Raw genomic sequence first — 14063 nt, forward strand, 5'->3', positions numbered from 1 at the left:
GTTAGCTATGAGATTTTATCCAAGAACTAACGTGTGTGAATATAGGGGTTATATCTACAAACCTATCAGAGTGGCTTTTAAAAAACATACCAGAGGGTAAATGTAAAAATAGAAGTTTTCTATATATTTGTTTGGGAGGTATGAAATTATTTCAGTGATGTTGCCATTGTTATAAATATTTAAAATATTCATTTGAAATTCTTTCTAGAAGCAGTATATAAGGCATTCGGAAAAGCTTAAAGAAAAAACCACATGTCTGTAGAAAACTGTTACAAAGTAAAAAGCATTCGGAAAAGCTTAAAGAAAAAACCACATGTCTGTAGAAAACTGTTACAAAGTAAAAAAGCATAAATAAGAAAGTTAAGATTACCATAATATCATTACACAGAGCCAACTACTGTTAACAATATGTAATTGTTATATATTAATCATTTTTTTCTATATTCACATACAAACACAAACACATCTCCCAACCCCTGAAACTATCATAATCTGCTTTCTTTTCCATTTAATGTTATAAAAGTCTTCTGTTTAAAAAAAGGTTGTAAGAACTTCCCAAGATTATTTATTAAATATTCTTCCAAAAGATGATTTTTAAAGCCAACATAGCTGTCCATCATACAATCATATTCAGTTACTTAACTATGCCTTTCTCCTCCCACACACACACCCAGATTATTTCCTATGAGAGAAAGTGATGCATCTTTGGTCAAAAGTTATATTATCTAACAAAACATCCACTTTTATTAAGAATTAGTGCTGAATGAAACTTGACTACTCTTGTGCACCTCCCCCAATCTACCCTCAAAATAAGAGAATTTTAAATAACCACAGAGGATATGTAAAAGGTCTTCTTGCCTGTGAAGACCTTGTACTATCTAGCATGATTATCTTACTGACATCAAGAATTTGTCCTTCAAAGTTTTCTCCTCAATTCTTCAAACTCTGCTCTTTGCTAAGTCCCTTCATTGTTACTTTTTTTTTCCATTGTTACTTTTAAAGACAATATCATACATGTATTCTCAACACCTTACAACTAGATTACTGTGGCAATCTATTGCTTTACTTCATTCCTGTGCCAATATTTTTTACACACAGTAGTTAGAAAAATCCTGTATATTTCTCTTAAGTAACACTTAAAAAACCATGCTCTTGTATATCTTCTGAAGGAAAATGAGTATGTTGATTATTATGGCTTTTGTCAAAGGAAGGCCAAGAGTCTTAGAAAGATCAGTATTTGTTTGAATCAAGTATTCTTTCGTCCATTCATAGCTTGCTATTCAAATTACCATTATAGAACTTAACATATAATATTAGTTGGTCAAATACCTGCCTCCCCAACTAGACTGCAGAATCTTTGAGTACAGGACTGAATGATTTTTCTTTGTGTCCCCAGGATGCAGTTATAGTGCTCAGTACAACTGCTCAATGAATAATGGTTAAATGAACACAGTCTCTATGCACTTAAATTGTTATCAGCGAAACATGTGCCAACTGTTTAACATAAACATATTTCTGCCTCAGTTGAGGAAAATGTCACATCACTGTTATACTTCTAGTAATAAACACACTTGTGGCTTTAAGCCTACCAACCAATAGCAGGCAAAAATCTCATCTGTCTCAGTTCCAAATAAGAATTCTGCTCAGTAGTGCAGCTCCTGCTGTAAGTGTCTGTTCCTCCTTACCTTGGACTCTAAGGCTTAGAACACCCCCCTACTCTTTATCCAGTGTATGCTATCTTCAAGATTCCCTCTTTTCTACTTTTTCTGACTAACCAAAATAGATCTCAAATATGTACTTGTGGGCTTCCCTGGTGGCGCAGTGGTTGAGAGTCCGCCTGCCACTGCAGGGAACATGGGTTCGTGCCCCGGTCCGGGAAGATCCCACATGCCACGGAGCGGCTGGGCCCGTGAGCCATGGCTGCTGAGGCTGCGTGTCCGGAGCCTGTGCTTCGCAACCGGAGAGGCCACGACAGTGAGAGGCCCGCATACCACAAAAAAATTAAAAAAAAAAAAAAAATATGTACTTGTCTCTTCATCTCTACCACCAAGGCTAAGCCATCATCACCTCTTGCTTGGACTGCTAGTCTGCTTACAACTGTGTCCTTCCTATGCATTTGCCACATAGCAGGTTTTTAAAAAGGTAAAGTAGTGCTCGCTTCAGCAGCATAAATACTAAAATTGGAACGATACAGAGAAGATTAGCATGGCTCCTGTGCAAGGATGACACTCAAATTTGTGAAGCATTCCATATTTTTTTACAGCAGTAGAAACATACTGTTATACACATGAAACATATAATGTTATAAACTAATGTTACCTCAATTTAAAAAAAAGGTAAAGTAGATCATGTCACTTCCATGTTTAATACTTCACATACCTTCCCTACTACAATTAGAATAAAATTTAAACTCTTTACCATGACCTTCACAGTTCAATATAATCTGGCCTTCTGAACCAAAGTGTACAATTAATGTACATGTAGAATAATCACTTACCTATTTAGGAAGTGTCAGGAAAATTTCACAAGTATATTAATGAACAAATCTTTAGTTCAAACATTTGGATAACTAAATTCACATTTGAAAGGAATGAGCACTTTATAAACAATATGAAGAAGATACAACAACAAATTTACCTGATCTATCTGATCTTGTTGTCCTCTGTATACAGTTTCAGGATCAGAAGGAGGCCGCAGATGAAATTCTGAGTCACAGAAATTTCCATCACCATCGACATTGTGTAGGCTTTCCCAAACAACTTTTTCTTCAGTGAGAAACCCCTGGTCTGTTACCAACAAATACAGCAGACCCTTAATAAGAAATAAGAAAAAGGACTGTTAAGTTGATCAAAGCTAGTTAATATTTAAGAGAAACTGTACAATCTTTTTAAAACATAATTATTCCTACTAGTTAGATCTGCACAACATACTAAATAGTTGACCAAGTAGATATCTTATTTGCTCACTGAATTATATCCACTTGGCTTTGAATATAGTTTATAAAAGGTACACTACAGTATGATGAGAAATAGGAGTTCTTGGCATGTTCAACTAATTCATAACTTATAAATAGCCCTTGGGGTTTTTTAATCTCATTTCACAAAATAGAAAAATACTATACAAGTTCCTAAAAAATACATCAGATAACAAATAAGATATAGTCACAATAAAATTATATATTGCCTGTTTTTTAAAAAAATTAAGCACATATGACTAATCCATTTCATACCAATTTTTCCTTCTCTGCACCATTAGCTGCTCTTAATTTATACACCAACAGTACTTTGTACTTTTTCTATAGTAGCATTAAATCACACTGTACAATGATTATGTTTTCTTCCTCGTTCCCCAGACTGTATTTTTTAATCTCTCTCTGGGCCTAGTGTAGGCTGTATCATAAAGTTGGAGCCTAATATTTATTGAATTAATCAATTAAGTCATAGTGTATTTACAGTCATTACCATAGAATTTAGCATTGATCTCTAATTGCTCATATGCATTAGTTTTAATTCCAATCATATGTAAAGTGTCCCTAGTATACCATATAACATTTGCAAGCCATTTTTATTTCAGATTTGCCAAGGACAAGACTTTCATTTACTTGTTCAGAGTTCCCACTGGTTAATATAGTGTTTATTATTGCACAAGAACCATACTTTTCAAGTTCTCACTTATACACAATCTTAATAATTAATAATAAGAAATTCCTTTAAAGAATTTGGTGGTGAGGATAGAGAATTACTGAATAAATTCTGAAGCTTTAAAAAAAACTAAGTAGTTTGAACATTTACTATGTGTCCAGCACTATGGGACACAGCTCCTCCTGAAGTACAAAGTCTTTCCTGTTGTCTAGTAGCAGTTACATTCAAGAATCAGCTGTAGGTACTGGTTAATTTACAAGGTCACTGAAATTACTATTGCAACATGAAAAGGATTCATAAAAAACACATTTTGGTATAAAGTTTAAAGACATTGTTTTAAGAAAAAATTAAGTCCAGGCTCATGTTTTGTTTTGTTTTTTAAATCAGGTTATGTTCCAATTTATCAAATATTGAATGCCTACCATATGCTTAGCACTATGCTAAGTGCTTAAGGATTCATATCATGGGTAGTAATGATCCCACCTTACTCTGGTATTAGTGCCCCTTTTATGTGACTTCATAGAATCCTGGACTTAACAGTATTATAGCACTTTATACATTGAATTGCAGTTGTCTGTTTACTTAATCATCTCTCTTAATACATTTTAAGCTCCTTGAGGACCAGAGTCATGTTTTATTCACCCATGCAGTGTCATTACCTAACTTTTTTTTTTTTTTTTTTTTTTTTTTTGCGGTACGCGGGCCTCTCACCATTGTGGCCTCTCCCGTTGTGGAGCACAGGCTCCGGACGCACAGGCTCAGCGGCCATGGCTCACGGGCCCAGCCACTGTGTGGCATGTGGGATCGTCCCGGACCGGGGCACGAACCCGTGTCCCCTGCATCGGCAGGCGGACTCTCAACCACTGCGCCACCAGGGAGGCCCCTTAACGTATTTTTAATACCCAGTTAGGGTCTACCTTGTTCTGGGATAATTTAAGAGAAAAACTAATTTTCCACTGAATAGATCTGACCCTTCTCTTTATACTTATCACAATGCATTTCAACATATTATATAAGTTTTACAGTTTATTTTGTATAGATCATAGATTGGTTGTTTGTTGGGAAGGAACTATAATCTTATATCAATAATTTTCCTCCAAATGACACTTTAGGATAGGTAAATTCTGGGAGCGTTTCTATTGAAAGCTACTATCATCCATAGCACATGAATATTTAAAAGTTTTAACTAAAAGTATCCATTTCTTGGTATAGGTGACCTGTCTTCTCATGGACCATCAGCCTCAATTTCTTCCTCTTTTAGATCTTGACATTTATCAAAAAAAGTCTGTAACTGGTCCACTGTCAACAATGCTGGTTATTACTTAAAATAACAAAGCATGTGTCAGTATAGTACTGACTACCTTAGGCCCATTTGTTCCTGAGAGTCTACAATTAAATCACCAACAAGAATATTTCTTGGGGGCTTCCCTGCTGGTGCAGTGGTTGAGAGTCCGCCTGCCGATGCAGGGGACATGGGTTCGTGCCCGAGTCCGGGAAGATCCCACATGCCACGGAGCGGCTGGGTGTGTGAGCCATGGCCGCTGAGCCTGCGCATCCGGAGCCAGTGCTCCGCAACGGGAGAGGCCACAACAGTGAGAGGCCCACGTACCGCAACAACAACAACAACAAAAAAGAATATTAGAATATTTCTTGCTTTGTATCCCAGCACTTTTGTTAATACTATCTAGCCAAAGCTTTCTTTTCTAAGCCTTAAATCTTCTGCTTAATCTGACTCACCAGTCTCTAAAATATTAATTTCACAAAAAAATACAGAATGCATATATTAAATTTTGTTTATTAATGTATAAAATGTATGTTTAATATTACATAAAAACAAATGAGATTAGATAATTTTTTAAATTTTTTTAAAAATGGGCAATTAAATCACAAAAGAAGACTGAACGAAAACCTGTTCTATCTAAAATACTCTGATAATTCTATATAGAGTATATACGTTACTTTTATTAACAATATACATAATACTATCACATTTTGTAAATTGGTAAAATAGAAGAAAACCTGATAATGTAATACAAAAATTAAGTAATTCCAGCCTTTAAAATACAGAGGAAAGCACTGCCTCAATATTTCTGGTTAACTAGCTTGGATTTGAATTATTTAAAGTCTTTGGACCTTAGTTTTCTTTTCTTATAAAGTGATATAGAATCAGTGAGATGAGAGGATTTCTAAGGAATTTTATATATTGAAAGATGAACTTTACTCCTACTTAACAAACATCAATCTCACCTACAAGTAACTTTCTTACCCACCCAGAGAGGCAGAGCTGTTGAGTGTGAAGTTAAAAGTCAGACTGGAGCTGTTTACAAGCTGTGTGGTCTTGAGCAAGTTACTCAGGGCTTTAAGCCTGTTCTCTCAGATGTAAGGTGGGAAGTTGTGAAAATTAAATGAGATAATGAACGTAAAATGCTTAGTATAATGCAGGGCACATGAACAGCCCCTAAATCTATCTGGGTTTCTTTATCTATCTCCTTTTCCTGCCTCTTATTTAAAAGGAAAAGCTGGATCTCTCTGCCTGTACTGTTGGAATCACTTTTCTGTTACCACATTTCTTTCCCCTTCCCGCCTCTAAAAATTTTTTTGAAAAGAAAGTGACAATTTGGAAATTCCCTGGTGGTCCATTGGTTAGTACTCCACGCTTCCATTGCAGGGGCCATGGGTTTGATCCCTGGTCGGGGAACTAAGATCCTACAAGGTGCGTGGCACGGCCCAAAAAAAAAAAAAAAAAAAAAGTGACAATTTCTGATGTATTAACTACCTTTTAAAAATATCTAAATTAGGTGAATTTTTACTTAAGTGTAGCCTTATGTGGAAAAAAAAATTCCCACCATAGTCTTAGTCGAAGAGAAAAGTGAATGGACAAACTTATTTTATTTCTTTAATATGGCTTTAGTACTTATCTTGAACTGTATCTCCTAAACTACTCTCACTTCTAATCCTTAAATGTAAAGTAAAAAAGCAAACTAATAAAAGCCAACCTTAAAAAACACCTTGGTTTCGAATATACTCCAGAGAGTTGTCAATAATTTAAAAACAAGTGGTAGAGGAAACAGTCAAGACATGGATATAAAAGTTGATATGGGAAAGGGATGATCAAGGGGGAGTCACGATGGGGAAAGAACTAGGCAGATGTCGTTATTTAACCAAAGATCTAGAAGCTAGGTGATCTAGACAGAGGCCAAGGAATCAGTAGTTTATTTTACTCAAGAGCAAGCAGGGGGGCTTCCCTGGTGGTGCGGTGGTTGGAAGTCTGCCTGCCAGTGCAGAGAACGCAGGTTCGATCCCTGGTCTGGGAGGATCCCACATGCTGCGAAGCGACTGGACTGGACCTGTGTGCCACAACTGCTGGGCCTGTGCTCTAGAGCCCTTAGGCCACAAATGCTGAGCCTGTGGGCCACGGCTACTGAGGCTCGCATGCCTGGAGCCTGTGCTCTGCGGTGGGAGAGGCCACCGTGGTGAGGGGCCCGCGTGCTGCGGCGAGGGCTGGCCCCCGCTTGCCGCGGCTGTAAAGTGCCTGCATGCAGCAGCGGGGACCCAACGCAGCCAAAAATAAATAAATTTTAAAATTTATTTTTTAAAAAAAGAGCAAGCAGGAAGTATTAGAGAAGCGGAGGAGGATCATTAAAATAAAAAGGAATAACTAGATCGTGGATACAGAGTTATATATATAAGAATCCCGAAGCAGAACAGACCAAAATAGGTCTGTTTCTAGGAAAGTGCGGATTTATTTACAGCCCATTTTTATACTTTCAAATTTCCTGTCTGGTTAAAAGTCATCTTACTATTTAGAACCACAAGAATGGCCCTGAAAGCATGTGCACTCTCACTAACATCTCCTCCTGCTACTTTCAGATCCTAATCTTAGTTATGCTGATGAAAAGCACAGATCTTCGTAGGATCATGTACTCAATGTGGATTTGCCAAAATGATCTGCCCAGTTTAACTGTACGAGATTAAATGGAATTACATGGAGCAAGGTAACATACGAGATAGAAATTAGGGGTATATGTATTTTTGCCAATGGACGGTGAGGGAAGAATAGTTTAATCAAGGGTTCATGGAGAGTGCTATTACAACTAATAACTAACAAGAGCTGGACTTGATTGCTTTGCTAGTAATGGAAGAGGTATTTGTCCAGAGTTTAGGAATGGTAAACGACAAAACTAGAAATAAGAGGAGTTTCCAAAAACAGGAAGTCAACTAGTATCTGCTGTCAGAGAAAATGTCATGAGAGGCTGTGCAATCAAAACCATAGATCCGGGCTTCCCTGGTGGCGCAGTGGTTGGGAGTCCGCCTGCCGATGCAGGAGACACAGGTTCGTGCCCCGGTCTGGGAGGATCCCAACGTGCCGCGGAGCGGCTGGGCCCGTGAGCCATGGCCGCTGGGCCTGCACGTCCGGAGCCTGTGCTCCGCAGCGGGAGAGGCCGCAGCAGTGAGAGGCCCGCGTACCGCAAAAAAAAACCCCACCATAGATCCATACACAGTTGAGAAGTGTGAAGTTGACTGGTAAATTATTATAAAAATCAAGAATAGGAAAAAAGTATAATAGGGAAAAAATCAATTTAATTCACACATCCTCTGTGACTCTGCGATGACAGAAGGCCTAATTAAAAAGTCTATGGAGGGGAGAAGACTGTCAAAACAGCACACAGATCACACACCCCAGCCCCGGAAGATGGGGAACTGCCTCAAGTCCCCCACTTCGGATGACATCTCCCTGCTTCACGAGTCTCAGTCCGACCGGGCTAGCTTTGGCGAGGGGACTGAGCGGGATCAGGAGCCGCCGCGGCCTTATCAGGAACAAGTTCCAGTTCCGGTCTATCATCCAACACCTAGCCAGACTCACCTAGCAACTCAGCTGACTGAAGAGGAACAAATTAGGATAGCTCAAAGAATAGGCCTTATACAGCATCTGCCTAAAGGAGTTTATGAACCTGGAAGAGATGGATCAGAAAAAAAAGATCTGGGAGTGTGTCATCTGTATGATGGACTTTGTTCATGGTGACCCAATTCGATTTCTCCCGTGCATGCATATCTATCATCTGGACTGTATGGACAACTGGTTGATGAGATCCTTCACATGCCCCTCCTGCATGAAGCCCGTTGATGCAGCACTGCTTTCGTCCTACGAGACTGATTGAGCCAGGGTCTCTCATCTGACTTCAAGTGAACCATCATTTTTGGTGGTTTTGATCTTTTGTCACTGAGCCCAAAAAGCCAGGGATTAGGGATTAAGATCACGCACAAAAGTTTCCTAAATATTCCTGAATGGCTGCAGATGTTGGGGAAAAGTATGTGATATTTTAGAAACTTAGGGGGAAAAGTAGGAAGGTATTTTTATGTAACGCCTTGACCCAGTGTTCAAAAATATAATTGTATTTAGATCTTGTTATTGCTCCAGTACATAGGAATTGTGTAAAGTGTTAAAGCAGCTGTATAAGTTTAAATTGTGTATGTCGAAGATTAGGAAAAAGATAGTGGTTGTTTTTCCTAAATGAAGTAATTTTCTTCTTCCCCCCCACCCAAATTCTTTTCTCAAGTTGCTGGCATTTGGGTCAAGGTTTTATTAAAAGCTACATTTTACAACACTGGCACAAAAAAAGTAGTTTTAAGCTTGTTTGTACAGTTCTTTTTTCCACTGGAAATGGAATTCATTGCCTTAGGTATTTTTAAATAGTGTATTATTATCGTTGGGGCTGGCTCTATGCTTGAAAACCAGTTTATTTATAACCTGTTATAAGTGCTATATCTGTTTGCAGTTAGGAAATGCAGAATTCAAAGTGATCTCCTAGTGTGTAAGCAAGCTGAGATGCACTATCCCTTTTCTATAAAAAAATGAGTTAATGTGTCAAGAAACCAACTCTAGTAAAGTGGGATTTAATATTACCCTTTCCTATGTGTTTCACCTAATTATTTTGGTTGTTAATATGGTGATAACTAAAAGTCAAGGTAAATTTCAAACATTAAGAATTCTGATTTATTGAGCTTGAATTATGCCACCATGCTTATGTAAAAATGAAAGTGGCACCATGGTTAAACTGAGAAAAGTTTCTCAGTTGTAACAATTTTGATTTATTCTTTCCTGTGACCTCCTTCCCTGTATTGTAGTGCTGAGGTTAGTGAAGTTATGTAAAACACATCTCTGTTTCTGTTTCTTGGAAGAACAGTCCTGCTAGTTGACTGACAATTCTAAGCAGGGAGAATTAAGATAAATGTGTTTCATGTTTTGCACACAAATGCAGAATTTGTATAACCACATGGCTTCATAGTTGTGATCTCAAAAAAGAAGGAATTTCTCTTTTATCTTTTTCTTGCAGTTAATATAAGAACACTGAATCTCTAAGCTTCTGAAATGTTAGAAGTAGAGATGGTCTAGTAAGGATGTAGTTGTAATGTTTTATCCATTTAGCATGTGTTTATTTTTCTTAGTGTACTCAAAGGTGACATATTTGTTCAACTCAGTGATATTACAGCTAAAAAAATCATTCATTAGCAAAAGGAGAAGCAATCTCAACCCAACAATCAAATGTTTCTTATTATTTTATATTGAGTTGAATATTTGACTTTAACACTTTTCTACATATAAAACACAAGTCTCTTGAAGGGTTCTTCATAATTGCATTATAGAAGAATTTAGTATGTCATAAGCACTTAAAGATTTAACATTCAACTGTAGCAGTATCTATGTTGGTTAATTTTCTTATAAGCCCCACGATGAGTTTGAGAAAAATGGAAAGAAATTAGATTATCAGGTTCTATTAAATTGTTACATATATCTTGCTTAAGTTTTAGTTCATTAATTTATATCCAATTACATAAAGCAAATTTGGAGGAAACACCTGAAGTTGTGCAATATTTTCAGAGATATTACTTTTTTCTATCTTTGTGTTTTCTACTTAAACATGATGTCTGTCATCAAGTATTATAGTCACTTTCTTTTTTCTAGATTGTTAAATTGATAAATGAACTTTTTTAAAAAAATTATCTTCTATGTTGCTGTTAGTCTTTATTACAAGGCTTCTTTCACAGAAGTTTGGCAGTAATATTGAAGGAACCAGGATTGAGCTGAATGCTTTTTTTTTTCTGTGTGCGGGCCTCTCACTGCTGTGGTCTCTCCCGTTGCGGAGCACAGGCTCCAGACGTGCAGGCTCAGCGGCCATGGCTCACGGGACCAGCCGCTCAGCGGCATGTGGGATCTTCCTGGACCAGGGCACGAACCTGTGTCCCCTGCATCGGCAGGCGGACTCTCAACCACTGCGCCACCAGGGAAGCCCCTGAATGCTTTTTTTTTAAGGTACTTTGTATTCTTTAATTTTGACCTCCACATACCATGTTAAGAACTATCAATTTTGGCTTTTACCAAGTTAAATAAAGTTATATTACAGTTGCAAAAAAAAAAAAAAGTCTATGGAGGGCTTCCCTGGTGGCACAGTGGTTAAGAATCTGCCTGCCAATGCAGGGGACACAGGTTCAAGGCCTTGTCCGGGAAGATCCCACAGGCTGCGAAGCAACTAAGCCCGTGCTCCACAACTACTGAGCCTGCGCTCTAGAGCCCATGAGCCACAATTACTGAGCCCGCGTGCCACAACTACTGAAGCCCATGCGCCTAGAGCCCATGCTGCACAACAAGAGAAGCCACCACAATGAGAAGCCCTCACACAGCAAGGAAGAGTAGCTCCTGCTCGCCACAACTAGAGAAAGCCTGTGCACAGCAATGATGACTCAACACAAGCAAAAATAAATAAAAATAAAATTAATTTTTTAAAAAAGCCTATGGAAATGGAATCATAAAGCTAGTAAACAGAGAATACTTTGTCCAGTTTTAGAAATATGGTTTGAGAGAGTCATCAAAAAGTTTAACTGAACAAGAGAATTTGCCCCTGCCTCTACCCAAAGTCTGGAGACAGGAGTTAGAACAGAGATAAAGTACTAGAGAATATTAAGGGAGACACATACCTTGCCTTTGGTCAAACAAAAGTCCATGGCTCATACATCTCTAGAGTTCCAAAAGACTTTAGATGACAAAAATATTTTACACACAAGGTAGAATTTAGTAAATTGCTAAGGAAATTGGTACAACCTGTAAAGAAACTAGAGCTTCCCTTTCCTAGGTAATCCTTTTTGTCCCAACACAGACTTCTTCCTTGTTGGTCTTGGTCCTGAGATAATAATGGCATATGATATGATGTGGGTACCAAAAAGTATAAAAACCCTTTCTACAAATCACAGTAAAAATAAGCCCCACTAATAGAATAATACACTTATAGATACTTTTGACTGATTGCCAACTTATTATAGACTGGCAGTTTATTATTATAGGTCCCTAGTTATACACACCATTTATCTGTAGTAGAAAATATTCTATCCAGATATTAAATTTATTTTTTGTTGAAAGTATATCTAGAGGGACTTCCCTGGTAATCCAGTCATAAAGAATCCGCCTTCCAATGCAGGGGACGCGGGTTCAATCCCTGGTCAGGGAACTAAGATCTCACGTGCCACGGGGCAACTAAAGCCCATGTGCCTCAACTAGACAGCCCATGTACTGAAACTACAGAGCCCATGTGCTCTGGAGCCCGTGCACCACAACAAAGAGCCCATGTGCTCTCGAGCCTGCACGCCACTAGAGAAGAAAAAACATACATGCTACAACTAGAGATAGAGAGAAGCCCATGTGCCGCAATGAACAGCCCACACGCCACAACTAAAGATCCCGCGGGACTTCGCTGGTGGCGCAGTGGTTAAGAATCCGCCTGCCAATGCAAGCCACGTGGGTTCAGTCCCTGGTCCAGGAAGATCCCACATGCCTCAGAGCAACTAAGCCTGTGTGCCACAACTACTGAGCCTGCGCTCTAGAGCCCGCAAGACACAACTACTGAGCTCGCATGCCACGCTGAAGCCTGTGCACCTAGAGTCCATGCTCTGCAACTAGAGGAGCCACCACAATGAGGAGTCCACACACCACAATGAAGAGTAGCCCCCACTCGCCACAGCTAGAGAAAAACCGAGCACAGCAATAAACACCCAACACAGCCAAAAATAAATAAACAAATTTATTTAAAAAAAAAAAAGATCCTGCATGTCTCATCAAAGATTCCACGTGCCACAAGACCTGACACAGCCATAAAAATAAATAAATAAATAAATAAAATATATTTTTTTTAAAAAAGAAAGTATATCTAGAATTCCATGGAATGAACTGTGTTTATACTCTAGTTGTTCCAAAGAGTTCACAGGGGCAGGAAGCTGCAAAATAAAGTGATCATTAAATATGAATGCATAAAATGGCCCTAAAAATCTCAGGGTCCTTCAAAAGTGAAATGTTAGAAGTCCTTTTGAAGACCTAATGCAGCAGTAAAAGTAGGCATATCTTATTGGAAAAAGCAGCTTTCTAGTTTTTCCTTACTTGTATCCTTATAGATTCCTTAGGGCTCAAGTTTATAAAGAACTATAGAAACTCTAACAACCCAGCAATTAGTGGTACAGAATAATAGTTTTAATGCTGAACAGGTTTAATAGAACAAGGGCACAATCTTCCATCTTATTTCCTTATCAAGCAAATGCAGGAACCCCTTCCTTAAATTTTAGTAAGTATTCCTTTAGGGCTTCTAGTTTTACACCAACAACTGAAGAAGTGCTATAGATTTTATGGTAAGTCAGTTATCAGTCACTGGGTCAATTAGGAGGGAAAGTGTCTCTGACTCTCATAAAGAATGTACTCATTGGGTACTTTGCCAGAGTAAAGCAGCGTCTAATTTAAAGACCCGCAGAAAAAAAAAAAAAAAAAAAAAAAGACCCGCAGAACTGGAAAGAAAGTTCAACAGGAATATAGGAAATAGAACTGAGAGGATTATAATGCGGTAGATACAAATAGCCCAAAGACCCAAAAGATTCCTGGAAAACACAGGATTTATGTCTAAAAAGGACTTACTTCACCAAATGTAACACAAGGTCCTTGATTAGATCCTGGTTTGAACAAACCATCCATAAAACCATTTGGGTGACAAATGGGAAATCTGAATATGGACTGGGTATGAGATGATATTAAAAATTATAGATAATTTTGTTAGATGCAATAATGGTACTGTGATTTGAAAGGGAAATGTTCTTGTTTAGAGATACATATTTAAGTATAAACAAAAATATAAAAATAGATTAAAAATAATACGTCAAAATTGTTAAAAGTAGGTGATGAGTACAATAGGAACACATTAAATTAGTCTCATCATTTTTCTGTAAGTTTCCAATTTTTCATAATAAAAAGTATAAAACAGTGCTACTGTTTCAGTTTGGTGGTCACTATAGAAAATAATACCATTTCCCCCTAGTGACTGGCCACCAGGATAGTTGTTTCCATTTATCCCTTCTATAAAAATAGTACTACCAGGAATTCCCTGGTGGTCC

General features: G+C 38.0%; 2 protein-coding genes, 1 long non-coding RNA gene and 1 other non-coding gene across 7 annotated transcripts in view; 3 read left to right on the top strand and 1 right to left on the bottom strand.

Moving 5' to 3' along the window:
• Positions 1-7908, top strand: part of LOC116749560 — a 30272-nt gene extending 22364 nt beyond the window's left edge. The window contains exon 3 of the long non-coding RNA XR_004348637.1: positions 7512-7908. This is a non-coding gene — a long non-coding RNA (uncharacterized LOC116749560). The remainder of the gene's footprint in view (positions 1-7511) is intronic.
• Positions 1-14063, bottom strand: part of MINDY2 (MINDY lysine 48 deubiquitinase 2) — a 78838-nt gene that overhangs the window by 8305 nt on the left and 56470 nt on the right. For all 4 annotated transcript variants that reach the window (XR_004348636.1, XM_032624028.1, XM_032624029.1 and 1 more), the window contains exon 7: positions 2638-2811. Coding sequence is in view for 3 of the 4 variants with exons in the window: in XM_032624028.1 (XP_032479919.1) it covers positions 2638-2811 (174 nt within the window). In the remaining variant the exon portion in view is untranslated. The remainder of the gene's footprint in view (positions 1-2637; positions 2812-14063) is intronic.
• Positions 2151-2257, top strand: LOC116750301. The gene has a single exon (XR_004348997.1). It is a non-coding gene; the product is annotated as a U6 spliceosomal RNA (small nuclear RNA).
• On the top strand, positions 8146-9757 carry LOC116749559 (RING finger protein 11-like). The gene is given in 2 exon segments (XM_032624030.1): positions 8146-8613; positions 8615-9757. Coding segments are annotated over 2 exon segments (549 nt in total). The 5' UTR covers positions 8146-8250; the 3' UTR covers positions 8801-9757.

This window comes from Phocoena sinus, chromosome 2 (assembly GCF_008692025.1).
Source record: "Phocoena sinus isolate mPhoSin1 chromosome 2, mPhoSin1.pri, whole genome shotgun sequence".
Lineage (NCBI taxonomy): Eukaryota > Metazoa > Chordata > Mammalia > Artiodactyla > Phocoenidae > Phocoena > Phocoena sinus.